The sequence below is a fragment of the Acomys minous genome, assembly GCF_964271855.1.
Source record: "Acomys minous genome assembly, chromosome: 7".
NCBI lineage: Eukaryota > Metazoa > Chordata > Mammalia > Rodentia > Muridae > Acomys > Acomys minous.
Window position 1 is genome coordinate 81,397,799 of NC_140488.1, and position 16,030 is coordinate 81,413,828.

The 16,030-nt window shown below is 41.4% G+C and overlaps 1 protein-coding gene across 2 annotated transcripts in view; it reads left to right on the forward strand.

Moving 5' to 3' along the window:
• PDK3 (pyruvate dehydrogenase kinase 3) overlaps positions 1 to 16,030 on the forward strand; it is a 91,910-nt gene that overhangs the window by 8,667 nt on the left and 67,213 nt on the right. For both annotated transcript variants that reach the window (XM_084788968.1, XM_084788969.1), the window contains exons 2-3: positions 9,141 to 9,282; positions 13,501 to 13,572. In XM_084788968.1, coding sequence (XP_084645094.1) covers positions 9,141 to 9,282; positions 13,501 to 13,572 — 214 coding nt within the window. The remainder of the gene's footprint in view (positions 1 to 9,140; positions 9,283 to 13,500; positions 13,573 to 16,030) is intronic.

Below are 16,030 nucleotides of genomic sequence, written 5' to 3' on the forward strand. Positions count from 1 at the left end.
ACCATTTTTCTTTCCCTTCCATTAAGATGTCCTTCTAGTTTCATGACTAACACATGTGTGTGCACACATGCACATGCGCGCATGCACACACACACACACACCTAGCATTTGCGTAAAAAGAAAATATGTAGATTTTTTTCTTAACATAATTTCTAGTTCCATCCATTTCTTTAAAATATCATGATCTCATTTTTTATGGCTGATTAAAATTCATTTGTGCTTGCATACATTATCCTTTATTGGTTGATGGCTGTTTCCGTCCTTTTTTTTTTTTTTTTTGTTCTTAACAATGCAGCAGTGACCTTGTGTGTGCAGGTATTTCTATGGACTTGGGCTTCTTTGGCTATCCCCAGGAGTGGACGAGCTAGGTCATATATTCATCTACGTTCACATTTTGAGGCACTTCCATATTGGTTATCATAGTGGTTGCTCTCCTTCAAACTCCCACTAGCAGTGAAGAAGAGTTCTTTGAAGAGGACACAGCTTCACTTACTGACCTTGTTGGTGTCTGGCTGGTTTCCTCCTATTAAGCTTTTGGGAAATAGATCAGACTGTTGGCAAGATTTGGGAAACCTTAGCTTTGTGGCTAGATGCAATTAAAAAATATTGCCACTTTCATTTTTATATTGTATGTGCATTAAATTGTTTTACTTCAGTGATAATTCTGTCTCTTGGGTTGGGTAAATCGCTCTCTTTTTGGAATATCCTTGTCTAAGATTGTCTCTGATCAAAGCCTGTCTTTTTCCCTCATTGTTTTTTTAAAATTAGTAGATATTTAAGAGTATCTTTAGATTCATAGCAAAATTCTGCAAGTGCAAGTACCTCCCAAACACACAGCCTCCACTGCCTTCAACATCCTGTACCAGTGTGGGACCTGGAGTTGCCAGTAATCATTGTTAGAACTAATAAACCATCATTATCACCAAAAGTTCATTGTTTATACTAGAAATCATTCTTTGTTATCTGTGAGTTTTGACTTCCCCCCCCCCCGTTTTTCTTTTTTTTTTTTTTTAAAGATTTATTATTATGTATGTGAGAGCTCTGCCTGCATGTAAACCTGCACGCCAGAAAAGGGCACCATGTGGTTCCTGGGAATTGAGCTCAGGACCTCTGGAAGAGCAATCAGTGCTTTTAACCACTGAGCCATCTCTATGGCCTCTGTTTTTCTTAATAAAGCTTTACTGGAACATAGAAGTGTCATTCGTTACATACAGACTGTATCTTTAGTTTCCTCCACAACAGCAGAGTTTAGTTGTTGCCAGAAACTGTGTGTATGGTCCACAAAGCCCAAAGTGTTTATTGTCTAGTGTTGTTCTCCACCCCCTATCCCCCCACTCCTCCACCCCTACCCCCCAGTCCCCATCCCCCACCCCCCACCAGTCTAAGGCAGTATCAGCTCCCTCTTGAAAGAGTGAGCAGTGTTGCTCTTAAGGTGTATTAAATGACAAAGCTGTTTGTCTGCACCCTACTAGCATTCAGCTCTGCTTACATGGAATGTGACTTATTGGGTGGCTCAGAGTTTTCTAAATAATCTGATAGTTTACTTATGGAATGTCTTGTTTCTGAGTAGGATTTCCATATGAATGGCTCTGAAAGATTTCATAGGTTCAATTTACAGAACTGTCAGTAAATTTAAATGTGCGCGTTTCTCTGCAGGGTTGCCAAAATGAGATTTTGTGGTTTTAATTGTAGTACCTAATGTAGTTTTTTTCTGTTTTTGTTGTACATTCCCAACACTTTTGTTCTGCGTGAATATTTAGTAACGAGAACGTGGATTTTCAGTCATTTGCATAAAGTCCTTGTATGTTTTTGTGTTGGTAGTCAGTGAGGAAGATTTTGACTAGCGCCGTATGAGAACTGTGCGGGAGGCACGATGGGTGGGCCGCCTGCTGCTCTTAGGCCATCCTTTTTTCCATGTAGATTGGCATGGGGACTAGAACTGAAGTGTCTTGTATGTGTATAGGGCAGGGAGGGCTAATTTCCCATAATATATATATTTTTCCCCAGCAGAACTGAGTTTGGCCACGGCTCACATTAGGTATCCTTCATATCTCCCTTTGTTTGTTTGCCTGTCCCCTGCCAACAGGGTTTCCCTGTGTAGCCCTGGCTGTCCTCAGACTCACTTTGTAGACCAGGCTGGCCTGGAACTCATAGAGATCTGCCTGCCTCTGCCTCCCGAGTGCTGGGGTTAAAGGCGTGCGCCGCCATATCTCTTAATGAGAACCCTGCTGCTGATCATTGGTTCATCTTCTCTCTAGGACGGTGCCTTCTGCTGTAATGAATGACATAAAATTGTAGTGAGCAGTTAGCTCACACGGATCAATATTGATATGCTCACCCTAATTGAACACTTTGGGTTCTAAACCAATTGTACTTCATTTCCATAGGGTCATTCTTGCAGCTAGGATTTCATTTCATTCTTAGACTTGATCTGGGATTCTGCCATAACCTTTGCTTTGCACCTGTGACGTCTTGTTTCTTAGACTCATTTGGAGGTCAGTATACAGTAGTCTCACTGTTAGGAATAAATGATCAGCTCGTCTATATTTTCCACACCATGAAGCTTAATACTGTCCCATGTGGTGCTAGTCAGAAAACAATAGGGCCTTTTGTGGCATACCTGGCTTTCTCCAATAACTTGTGTTTTGATAGACAAGAGCATGCACAAAAAGCTCTGTGTAAGTGTGCCACCACACCCTCAGGCTTCCTTCTGAGCTTTCCTGGATATATTCCAGTACCATACAGTGCTTTTCTTAAGTTTGGTAGCAGATATTTCTTGATACCCAACTCTGATTTTATACAGGTTGAGTTAATTTTTTTTCCTGATTCTGCCAGTTAAATAGAAAGCGAAGTGGTCAGTTTTCTGTTACTGTTCCTATGCTTGTCACATAACATGCTGAAGGAGACACTTTTTTGGAGTAACCTCTTCTGAAGAAGCCTGCTTTGCTTCATACTGGATCCCTTATTCTCTAGAAAGTGTCCTTCCTGGACGTTACCCATCTTTGGCTAGTGCTGTTTACACATTGTGATGTCTTGTACATTGTAGATGTCTCTGGCCAGCGTACTCAGTCTTCTTTCCGTTTTAATCTGAGGTTGGCTTCACTGAAAACTATTTCAGTAGGAAATTAAATTAGACTTTATATAGCAATTAGAAAAGACTGAGTAGATGCCACTAGTATTTATAGACTACTTACCCAAACTTGGTATAAAATGTGTACCACTTGATTCTCAACAGCTGTACCCACTTTACAGATTAGGAAACTGAAATTCGGAGCAGGTGAGTTTCTGTTCACTTAGTCATCCTACCACTTCTTTATAGGTGAGAATGAACGTGCTGGATTGGGCAGGAGTGAAAGTGTGGGAAAACTTCAAAAGGTGCATAGTCATCACTTGTCAGACATTACCACGTTGTAAAGTACATCTCATTTCCTTATTGAATTTGTTCTGATGACTCCATTTGAGATCATCTAAAAAAGAAAGCGGAGAAAAAAAAAAAAAGACATGTAGCTGTGGTCAGTTTTCTACAAGGCTGAAAAAAGCTTTAACATGAAAAGACTAAACTATGTAGATGGCTAAATAATTTTGAATGCTTAATAAGGCCTCCATGTGAGCCTGAGGAATTCCTTGATTTGCTTTTCCTCATTTAGTTGTATATGATTAGATGGCTGTGTATGGTTCATGGTTCTCAGGCATAGCTGCTCAGGAGAATCGAATTGGGGTGTCTATAAATTGATAATGTTTCCCCACCTGCGCCACTTAATTCAGCCTCTTAGTGTCTAGGTGCTGGTAGTTTTGAGTTAAACGGTGATTATAATGTGCTTGGGGAGGTAAGATCCACAGTTAGGAAGTAGTAATGAAACAGTTTTATGGTTGGGGGTCACCACAACACGAGGGACTGTGTTAAAGGTCGCAGCATTAGGAAGGTTGAGAATAACTAGACTCTAGCTGATCACAGCTGTCTGGTGGAAGTTCCGCGTACATCCATGCCTTGCTCTACTCTCAGACGCACCATGGTGCCTTATTGTCACTGGATTTATTATTTACAAGTGGGATTCCTGGGTCATCTGGTAGTTCTGTGTTTGTGTGTGCATGTGCGTCCATGGGTGCAGAGGCCAGAAGACAGCTTTGGAGTGGTGTAACTCAGATGCCATCCATTTTGTTTTGCTCACCAGTGAGGCCCCTGCCTCTCTAGTGTTTGCATTGCAATTGTGTGTCACCATGTTCTGAGAAAAAAACAAGTCAAAGAGCTACCCGAAATTATGTCCTGTTAAAATTTCCCAACTGAACACAGTTAATGGATAAAATGCATTCCAAACTCCAGCATTTACTTGATAGTGTTATAAAAAAAAATACTATCTGGGTGAGCAGGATTATTCTTTTGGTTTTTCAGGCCCTGTTAGTACTTTTTCCTTTTATCATTTTCCTTCTTAACTTACTACTGCTATTCTTTAACCAACCCATACAGTGTTATAGCTGAAAGATGGAGGCAAAGATAGCCTTCAGAAACCCACACAGGAAACTGTTTTAGGGGCCACTGACTTCTCACAGTGAGACAGATCATGGAAGATATCCTCAGCATTCTCCTTTAATTATAAACATTCATCAGGCCATTTCACCGAACAGTAAGGTTTTTTTTCCCTCTTGGTTAAAGGCACCAGCTATTATGGAACAATCCTGTCTGGGAACTTGTGCTCTTGGGTGGCTAGACAAACACCTCGCGTTACCTCCTTGTGGAAGATGCTCCAAATTTTTGTGTGTGTGCCTATTATTCTCATGCTTTGGTGAATATTAAAGCTATATAGAGCTGTCCTAGACAAGGCAAACCATAGGGCTCTTTGCACATAAATAGCTGTCTCCAGCTTTCCAGTGAAAGGGCAGAGTATAAAAACCAAAGAGGCTGAGTAGCACATGCAGAACCCTAGCCTTAACTACCCAGCACTTAAACCAAACAACCAAGAGAGTTAAAGGATCATGCCACCAAGAAGAACAACCCTGGGAATATATTTCAAACTGGTGACTGGTTTCCATTTGCTAAGTCAGAATTTTCCAAGCCTCCTCACTGTTTCCTCTTTGTCATCTTCTAAATGGATACTAGGAAAAATTAAATAAGAGGAAGTGTATAGAGAAATGGAGACTAAAAATAGAAAATAAGAGTTAGGAAATGTACAGAAGCCAAGTAAGTGGGGAGCAAAGAATGGAGTCAAATAATTCAGAAGAATAGCTGGAAAAGACCTGTAAAAACAACCTTTGAGAGGACATTTATTAGAAACCAAGGGTTTCAGTGCATTTATTATAAAAGTGGTTGCTAGTACCCCTTGATTTAAGCTAAGTATTCAACATCTAGGATAAAATGCCTTTAATATATGAGGAAAGCCACAGAAAAGTTGTAAAAATCAGACATTTATTTTTAGGTTGACTAATTAACTAAAAAGACTTATGCTCCTGTTTAAGCTGATGTGTAATTAAGGTAGCTAAGTACAAAGAATTTGTTCTTGGGGCTAAATTAGAATGTAGGAGGGAAAACGTGGAATTTTTTCTAATAGCTAATTTGCCTTAAAAATAAAAACCTCTGAAAGCATGGTCACATCTTCCAAAAAGTCATTGAGAAACTGTGATAGATGCTATGGGGTATATCAAGACAAAACTTCACTCTGTGGGTTTGTAGCAGTCTGATCATCCAATTCCACCAGAGTCAAATACTTTCTGAAACTAGCTCTCTTACATCGTACCTAAAAGGCAAGTTTTCTAGACAGTACAGAGTTGACTGCTATATCATATAGGACTTTTAAAATAGTGAGTGGTGGGAACACTGAACACACTTCCATTTTTAGAAGTCATGTAGAGTTCTTAAAGTGATGTAGAGCTGTCAGATGAGCCGAATGCGGCCCACACCAGTCTGGAATAGAGACATGCTCTGAGGACTGACGGTGCGTGTAGCAGACATTTGATGATTGCTGCTCATGGCTTTAAACCGTTCTGCTTGATCATCACCAGGCATTAGTGGATGCTATTTGATGACATCTACTTCTAAGAATAAGGAATGCATCAGTGTTCATTGTTGAACACTAGCCTTCACTAAACCTCTATGAAGAATGTGCTTTTATTTTATGGGTGGTTAAAATGAGCTATAGGAGGGTGAAGAAGTCTGTGAGTGCTTAAGATTCAGACCCAAGTCTAGCTAAGAAGCCTACAAGATCTTGTTATTGTTATTCGGTCTGAATCATGAGGTTCAAAAGTTCTGAAAATAGAATTTTAAGTTTTGGCGCCGCACTTATTCTTTGGCAGAATCTGATTTGAGCTGACTTAAAAGAATGGACTATATACTACTTACTATAAATGTCCATATATTTCACGGTAGCTATATTGTATCTGTATAGTATTCCATAGCACATAAGCATGGCATATACTCTTTACTGTTTAAAACCTGGGATAGCTTTCAGTTCTGGAACCATCTAGTCCCATGGGTTTCAGAGGAGAGACATGGGCCTGCTCACTAGCTTTTGCTGGTCACAGCCTTCATCCTACCCCCGTGTTTCTAACTTTTGTTCCTAACCAGCTATAGACTGGATAATTTAAGCATGTAAACTTTTACTAGACACCCTCCGAAAAAAGCCCCTCAGGTTTTTGACGTTTTTACTTCATACTGGTACTTCCAATTTTAGTTCATTAGTACAGGGGTGTTTTATTTCTTCCACATTCCAGAATAGTCTTCTCCCTGTTAAGAAAGTATTAATAATCTTTGTTAAGGGTGGTGTGGTGGTTTGAATGAGAATGGTCCTGATGGAAGTAGTGTGTCACTAGGGGTGGCTTTAAAGTTTTAAAAGTCCATGCTATTCCCAGGGGCTCTCATTTTGTCTTGAATTTGTGGATCAAGATGCAAGCTCTTAGCTACTGCTCCAGTGCCATGCTTGCCTGCCTGCCTGCCTGCCTGCCTGCCTGCTTGCCTGCCTGCTTGCCTGCCTGTTTGCCTGCCTGCCTGCCTGCCTGCCTGCCTGTCTGCCTGCCTGCCTGTCTGCCTGCCTGCCTGCCTGCCTGCCTGCTTGCCTGCCTGCTTGCCTGCCTGTTTGCCTGCCTGCCTGCCTGCCTGCCTGCCTGCCTGCTTGCCTGCCTGCTTGCCTGCCTGCCTGCCTGCCTGCCTGCCTGCCTGCCTGCCTGCCATGCTTGCCTGCCTGCCTGCCTGCTTGCCTGCCTGCTTGCCTGCCTGTTTGCCTGCCTGCCTGCTTGCCTGCTTGCCTGCCTGCCTGCTTGCCTGCCTGCCTGCTTGCCTGCCTGCCTGCTTGCCTGCCTGCCTGCTTGCCTGCCTGCTTGCCTGCCTGCCTGCTTGCCTGCCTGCCTGCTTTCCTGCCATGCCTGCTTTCCTGCCTGCCTGCCTGCTTGTCGCCATGCTCACTGCTGTTATGCTTACATAGTCTAACTCTTTTAAACCATAAGCCCCAAATTAAATGTTTTCTTTTATAAGTTGCCTTGGTCATGACTTTTTTTAATCACAGCAATAGAAAAGTAACTAAGATGGATGGTGGGGGAACTTTATTCAAGTGTGACCACTGCAGTGAGATTTTATAGCAGAGGAGAGAGATTGGGCTCAGCTCTCAATTCACCATGGACAAGTTGGAGACTTACAGTTCAGGAACAGTGTATGTATGCATGGGTGGGGAAAGGACTAGTGGAAAGAAAAGTACTAAGAGGGATCAGTGCTTGGGGAGAGTCTTACTTACTAGATCCACTAGACTCATGCTGAAAACTGGAATGTTCAGATACCTAGAATAGACCCCTGAGTATCAAAGAGTGGAGGAGGACCAGGGTTGCGTTTGCACACATGTTGCCTTTACAAAGTTTGACCCCTGCCTTACAGATTAGGGCAGCTAAAGTTCAGAGGTGTGGTAAGGTAAGCCTTAGCAAATGTTTCACAATCCCATGATGGCCGACTTTGGACCAGAGAGTGTTTTTCTCCTTTATTTCCCACCTAGCCCCTAGCTATACGTTTGTAAAAGGTTTACAGAACTGCTCTGGCCACCAGACAGCCGGAAAAAGGAATCAGACTTCCTCTTTTAGGTGATCAGATGCTTTTTCTCTCTTCCTGCCCCATTTATGTGAATGCACACAACCATCTCTAGAAGATTCTCTGACTGTGTGTTGTCTTTTACGTCTTAAAAATGAGATATATGGTAATCTAATCTGTTTACATGACTCATATTAACTGAGTTGTATATAATGTTCAGTACATGATATAATTTGCGTAGTGTTAACATCAGGTTAAAGATAGTTATCTTCTTAAACATTGATCCTTTCTGCTTGTCAAACTTTGAAAATACTTCTAGATTTTTGAAATATATAGTACATAGTTGTTAGCCACATTGTGCAGCATTTTGCCAGAAGTTACTTCTTCTAACTTCAGCTTAGGAGCTATTGATAAAATCTCACCCCATCCCCACTATCCCTAACGTCTAGGAGCCATTATTGTAGTCTCAATTTCTGCTATTCCTTACGAGAGTTCACATGCTACTTGATTGCTGTGCCTGACTTACCCCACTGATAGATTTGAGTCTGTATGATAGTTTTCCTTCTTGGCCTTTTTATAGTGGATCATTCACCTGGGAGTACATTGTAGGCTGTTTTTTGAGATATACTAGTCTTATGGCTTAGAGCCCCTTGTTTGAAATCACAGAGCTTCTGCTTCCAGGATGGCTGAGCAATGTGTTTCTTTACATTGGAAGAACACTCTTAAAGAACAGGACTATTTACAGAGTGAAAGGATTATGTTGCTGCCCAGAAAACCCCTATGAACAATAGTGGATTTATATGCTGTGCTATTTCTGCACATGGCAATTTCCCTACAGTGTTTATTTGAAAACAAACTCAAATTATATCCCAGGTCACTTTTATATTGTGGCCGGTAACACTAGTTACATATTTGTGTTACCAAAAAAACTGCTTTCAAAGTTGCCTCTTGAAATAAATGTTCTTTTTCTCTTCTAATTAAGTGGTTTTCTTAAACTTGCTATTTCAGAGAATAAAAATCTAGCTAGACATTGTTATACTACTTAATTTTTCTTTTTCTGACCAGTAGTAATTCTATTAACATGGCAAGCATTTTTTTTGTCTCTGGATGTTAATTTTTGGAATTTTTCATCTCTTAATAGGAAGAGATAATGCATGTGAAAAAACTTCATATATGTTTCTGCGCAAAGAGCTTCCCGTGCGACTGGCTAACACAATGAGAGAAGTTAATCTCCTGCCAGATAACTTGTTGAGCCGCCCTTCTGTGGGATTAGTTCAGAGTTGGTAAGTAAATGTTGTGATCACCCCACAATTTTTGGGACATTTTGGCACTGGAACCATTTTTTTCACACAAGTGCACATATTATCTGGAAATAAGTCATTTGGGATAGCTAGGCTTTCCTTGCATTTAAGAGCTTTTCTTTTTACTATTCATTTTAAAACTTTAATGAAAGTATCTTAAAGCTTAAGACACTTTAACTTTTTTTGTGTGTTATAGACGTGGTTCCTCATTGGAAAAAGTTAGAGAATAAAAAGAATGGCAGTGCAGTGACCAGGAATCAGTGGAACCACTTTCATTGAAAAAAATTGAGGCAGTGTCTCTTGTATCCCAGACCAGCCATGAATTTCATCTGTAGCCTCGGTGACCTTTGCATTTCTGATCCTCTTGCCTCCTGCCTGCTGGGAGCATATGCGTGTACCAGCATGTCCAGCTACTGGAGAATGAAGCAGGGTTTTGACAATACAGAGGGCTAAGCAAATGCTGCAAATTTGTCCAGATTTGGATAGGGAGATGTTTTCTACTTTCAGTAACTCTCAGCCTTGTCTCTTTTATTTTTGCTTTAAAGATCTTCCATGAAGGAAATGCATTTTAGAACGAGTCATTTACAGGGGAACTTCACATGGAAAAATATCAGCTCCATGTTGTGCTGCATCTCCTGTGTAAGAGATCTTAAAGTTAAACCAGCTATAGCTCTGATTGTAAAACATGGATTTAACATGAGGGAGTGGTGTCTGTGACAGCTGTTCCCTCCTAGGCGAGATTGATGAGTGGGAGGCTATAAGAAAAGATGGTATGTTTTTAGACAGAGATTTGTATGTTTGGTGTACTCTGCTATAAAAGCATGGTGGAAGTGTCTGGAGAAACCTGGAGGCAAACATAGTGCTCTAATCAGGAAGAGTGTTGAGAACGAAAAAGGCAGAAAATGCTGGCTGTGGTCTTGTACTCTTCCTTGATGGATGAGTGGAGTTGACTGGTGCAGAGGACCATCATAAAAATCAACATGAGCTAGAAAACTAGCTCAAAATCAGTTTGTGGTGACCTGTCTTCTGATAGAGAACGTACATTCGATGGCTATTCCTCAAGAATAATGTAAGTTCTTGTGAAAAGCACTATTTTATGCTATGACCTGGCATGGCGTAGGGCTTGCCCTACCTCAGATGACTGGGAATGAAGGAATGACAGATGCACATACAGGAAAGCTGGAGTTGTGGGAGCCAGGCATTCTGATGGAGTTGCACCAACTCCCTGAGTTAAGGAGGCTGACTTATGCTTTACAGCTCAACAAGCAGGCAAGTTTAGCTGTTGTAAGTAGTGGGGTCTCTGTAGGCAAACAGTCTGAGTCTGTAAATCTCTGGTAGGAGGAAACTTCAGTGGGCATTTTCTGTATATGCTGTCAACATCCACACATGGACAGTTCCCATGAGTCTAAGGCATTGGTATCCCTGAAAAGCCATGCTCATGCCAACAACATGCATTTCCTCAGGATTTCACCGGACACACATTCACTCAGGACTTCTCCTCCTACCCACAGTTTTAGATGGTGTTAGAGGTTTGTTGTCTAATCCCCTTTCCAGAAAATCAGCAGGAAGCTCCTGTGAGGGGCAGAGTCCTTGGGCTACAGGAAAGGTCACATTTGATACTCTAGTTGCATTCTGCTCTGGATGGATAGCTTGTTTTAAAATGAAGGAGCAGCAAATGCTTGTTTGTATGAGACTTGTTTATTGCTTAAAGCTGTCATTGGAAAGTCTGCTGTAGAAAGTGTAGGGACCACTATGTTGATGTTCTTTGATCCAGTAGTTGGTAGCAATTAACCAGTTTTCATCACTTATGTAGCAGTTACTTCAGGAACATCAAAGTGATTTGCTGCCTCGGAAGTGTTTTCCAACATTAACCACTTCTCTGGTTCTCCAGGCACCAGCTGAGTGTTCAGCAATTCTGTCCAGTCCTGATACTGAGTATCTCAAGTCAACACAGACCCTCCCACAATTTCAGGGCTCAGTCCCTAAAGACTGACCATGCATCAGATGCCAACTGCAAGTCCTGGATTGCCATGCCTTTGACTGGCTTGTGCATTGAGTTTTCATGACCCACTTCTGAAGTTTGATAACTTATTAAAATGGGTCACAGAGCTTAGGAAGGTACTTTGTTTATATTTATAGGTGGATTGGAAAAGATAGACCCAGAAACAGCAAAATGGAAGAAATATATCAGACAAGGTGTTGGCGTGGCTTTGTAGTATCTATGCCTCCTTTGAGTGTGCTCTGTTGGTGCCTCCAGGTTTTCAACACAAAGCTTTTGGAATCTCCTAATTTAGGTGTTTTTTATAGTTTCATATCCAGGCCTCATGCCTCCACAGAGGCTGGGGAGTAGACTAAAAGTTCCAGCTCTCCAGTCCCTTGCTCATTGTTTTGATCAAGATTATGTTGACAACTGTTTAGAGGCCCCACACCCTAAGTGACCTCATAAGAATAACTCAAATGTGAGCCATAGGTGCTTCTTGGGAGTAACAAAAGATACTCCTTTCATTCTGGAAGTTTGAAGGTTTAGGAGTTCCTAGGAACCACGAATAAATTATAAATTTATTTTTGTATCATACACATATATTGGCAAAGTGAAGTATAGTCTCAGATTACTGTGTTAAACCTTTCTTGGTATCCTCTTCATCGTCCATGTCTACTTCAGACTATGCATGCCCTTTCTTTTTGTTCTTACACATTCTATTTTGAAAAGACAATTTCCTAGTAAGACTAGTAGAAATAATTGCCATTTACCTTCATCTAGCTTCACTAATAACATTTGGCTATATTTGTTCTTTCATAATTCATGTTTATGTTCTCTTTCCTACCTTGAGTGGGGAAAGAGAGTATGAATATATATGCACATGTGTATACATATGTAATATAACATTCACATATGCAAGAAAGAAATGTAAAAGTTGTCAGGGTCAAAATGGAATTGCTAGAGCTAGGGAGTTACTTAGAAAGATTTCTTCTGCATGGTTGCTTGTTAGCGACTAGTCCAGGATTCTGAATCCACAGTTCATACAGTGGCCAGCAACTTTTCAACCTCCAATACATTCTACCCTTCCACCCTTGTTTTAATCATTACAACCAACAGCTCTTGGATCATCTTTTCTTTAAAAGTCCCCTTGCTGGGCCTGGAGAGATGGCTCAGAGGTTAAGAGTACTGACTGCTCTTCCAAAGGTCCTGAGTTCAATTCCCAGCAACTACAAGGTGGGTCACAACCATCGATAATGAGATCTGGCGCCCTCTTCTGGCCTGCAGGCAGAGTACTGTATAGATAATAAATAAATCTTGGGGAAAAAAAAGTCAGCCTAGCTGGGCGTGGTGGCACACCCCTGTAATCCCAGCGCTTGGGAGGCAGAAGCAGGTGGATTGCTGTGAGTTCAAGGCCAGCCTGGTCTACAAAGTGAGTTCAGGATGGCCAAGGCTACACAGAGAGACCCTGTCTCAAAAAACCAAAACCAAACCAAACCAAACCAAAAACCAAACAAACAAACAAACAAAAACTAAAAGTCCCCCTTGCCTTGGAGTGTTCTAGGATATCTAGTAAGACCCTGTCTCAAAAAAAATCTGTGTCCTTTTTGAGGAATCAGCTGTAGATTTGGAATATTTGTTAGGATGCATTTGTGGTAGCAGACAGTCCAGCTGAGCCTGGCTGGTACATCTAGAAGGATGGGCTCTTTTGCTAGTTTGAATCAGAGTCGTGTAAAGCTAGCAGAGCGATGTTTTTGATAGTGTTGGCTTTGTTATCTGGTGAGCTGCTTTCCAGGTGGCAGACTAGCTGGAGAAGTTGCAGGTTTCATATTCATTTAACACACTGTACAAAAGCAGAGAGGTCAGTGTCTTTGCCAGTAACCTCTAGCAAGTCTTCTGTGTCCTTCATTTAGCCTGAATTGAAGCAGTAAGCCTATTCCTAAGACAGTACCCATGTTCAGGGATGCACACAATTCATAGTCTTAGCTATGGCCTATGGGACTCATGAGCAATTCTTGACTGATGGGCAATTACTGACAAGGGGAAATGGATCTCCCAGAGAAAAATGGGGCTACCTTCATGCTTTCGAGGGATCAAAGTAGCCCGAAGCACTTGAGGTACAGATGTGGAGTGAGGCAAAACTTGAGTGAACGCTTGATGTACTGTTGTGAAGAGGGAAGGCTGTTGGGCAGGTAGCTAATGTGCTGACTCTTCTCTTTTAGGTACATGCAGAGCTTCCTTGAACTTTTAGAATATGAAAACAAGAGCCCAGAAGACCCACAGGTTTTAGATACGTAAGTATGATGCCAATGACCTTAAAGTAAAAATACCTAGGCAGAAGAACATTTCAGTAACTGGAACTCATAAGACTCAAGAACTAAGGCCAGGCGTGGTGGCGCACACCTTTAATCCCAGGACTTGGGAGGCAGAGGCAGGCAGATCGCTGTGAGTTCGAGGCAGGTATGACAGTTTGCCGGTAATCCCAGTGCTTGAGACTCAAACTGGGGATCCCAGGGAATCTGACTAGCTGCACTCCCTGAATAACTGAGCTCCAGCTTCAAATGAGAAACCCTGTTTTGACAAGTAAGGTAGAGAGTGAGTAAAGAAGACAACTGAAACTAACATGCCCTCCACGTGTATATGTGCGCACATTCATGCACTGTCGTTCTAACACATGCACACCCACACGTACTACACACACATTTGAGAACACAAGAAAACTATAAATCAGACAACAGTTCTGATTGTTGGATTTTTTAAAACCCTGAGTTGAGAATTTAGCATAGTTCACAAAGAATAATGAACCTTCAATTGATCTTCATGCCCCAGTTCTATCTATCTATTTATTTATTCACTTTACATCCTGGCCGTGGTCCCTGTCCTCACCTCCCAGTCCCACCCTTCCTCCTTCTCCCCTTTTCCCTCCCCTACTCCTCAGAGAAGGTGAACACCCCCCTACCCACCTACCCCAGCACATCAAGTAGCATCAGGACTGAGCTCATCCTCTTCCCCTGTGGCCAGGGGGACGTGATAGAAAATCAGGCAACAGAGTCCATGGCAGAGACCGCCCCCACTCCCTTACCTGAGGACCCACATGACGCCTGAGCTGCCCATCGGCTACATCTTTGATATATTATAGTCAAGGTGAAGTGGACACCCGCTCAATATAAGCAGTTGTAGAGAATGTTCCATCTAGTGGTAGCTTGAAGAATGCAGTAGCCTCCATATATACATGAATTATCTATCTAATCTATCTACTTAAAAATATTTTCCAAGCCGGGCGGTGGTGGCACACGCCTTTAGTCCCAGCACTTGGGAGGCAGAGACAGGTGGATCTCTGTGAGTTCAAGGCCAGCCTGCTCTACAAAGTGAGTCCAGGACAGCCAAGGCTACATAGAAAGACCCTGTGTCAAAAAACAAACAAACAAACAAACAAAAAAAAGTTTTTCCAATGGGATATTACAACTATCAGAAAGTTGTAATGATTTTGTTTTGGATAAGCATGAAAGGGTGGTTTTTTTTTTATATATAACGATCTGAATTCTACTGCTGTCATTATGCACAAAGACTGCTGAATTCTCATGTTACTGGAAAGTATTTGTTTTACATTTTTGTTCTCCAAGAGAAATTAAGTAACCCTGTCACTCAATTTCTTCCTGATTGGGGTATACACAATGAATGCTGACAACTTTGTTTTTTTTTTTAAGTGTAGACTTAATCCACGTAATGGTGAGACAGACATTTGACGTGAACATGCTCCATGAAAAGAACCAGGGAAATGCTATACTGTACAAAAACAATCTTGGAGAGTTTTAACCCAGACATGTGAATTTACAAACAAGGAAATAGAGGTCATAGGTGTGGAAGGCTGTGCTCAAGGTTGTGACACTGCAGAACAGAGCTAGACCTATGAGTCATTGTTCCTTTTCCTCAGTACACTGGTTGTTTGCATTGTGCTGTGGCCAAAAATGCTGGTTCCAGCTGGGAGAAAGGAGCTTGGGTTTAGTTGTATTTTATCTAATGAATCTGTAAGTTATGAAATGTGCACGTATTGGGTGAGAGCCACACATACAATTGCTTCCTTATATAGTCACTTCTGTCATTTAGTGTATGACATTAAATGGATTGATTCCAAGAGCTTTGTTTCCTTAAGTCCTTAGTTGGGGACATTTTGAAATTCTCAAAATGAAACTGGCCTCAAGCTCTATAGTGAGGCTATAGATTTGGAGAAGTACATAATTAATTCCTATGGTCTTTCTGGAGTCCTGTCTCTCTAAAAAGTTTTTCATCACAGACAATTTGTGTAAATGGAGCATGTGTGCTAGGTCTTGATGACAGTAGCTCTTGCTGGCTTTATGCAGCTAGGTTGCAAAGCTAAGCTTTGTGGAGCCTCGTGCTCTTAGTGATGGGGGATGTAGAAGACGAGCTAGTGTCCTGGTAACAACCTTTTCTGTTCAGCAAGAACCTCTGTGTGATCACTAGCTTGGGGAATAATTTCTGTCACTCACATGGTCATCATGATGGAGATAGAAAAGCCCAGGAGGGTAGGGAGCTATTCTGAGAATTAATCCATCAAAATAAGCCTGTTCCTTTCAAGTAAAGATGTTTCCGCACTATAATGAATTGTTTCATTTTATAGATACTTAATTTATAAATACTTGGAAAGTACTTATAAAAAATTACCCATTAAAAAGTTTGTTGAGAATAATTGTGAACTTGGGCTTTTTTGTTTTGTTTTGGAGACAAGATTTC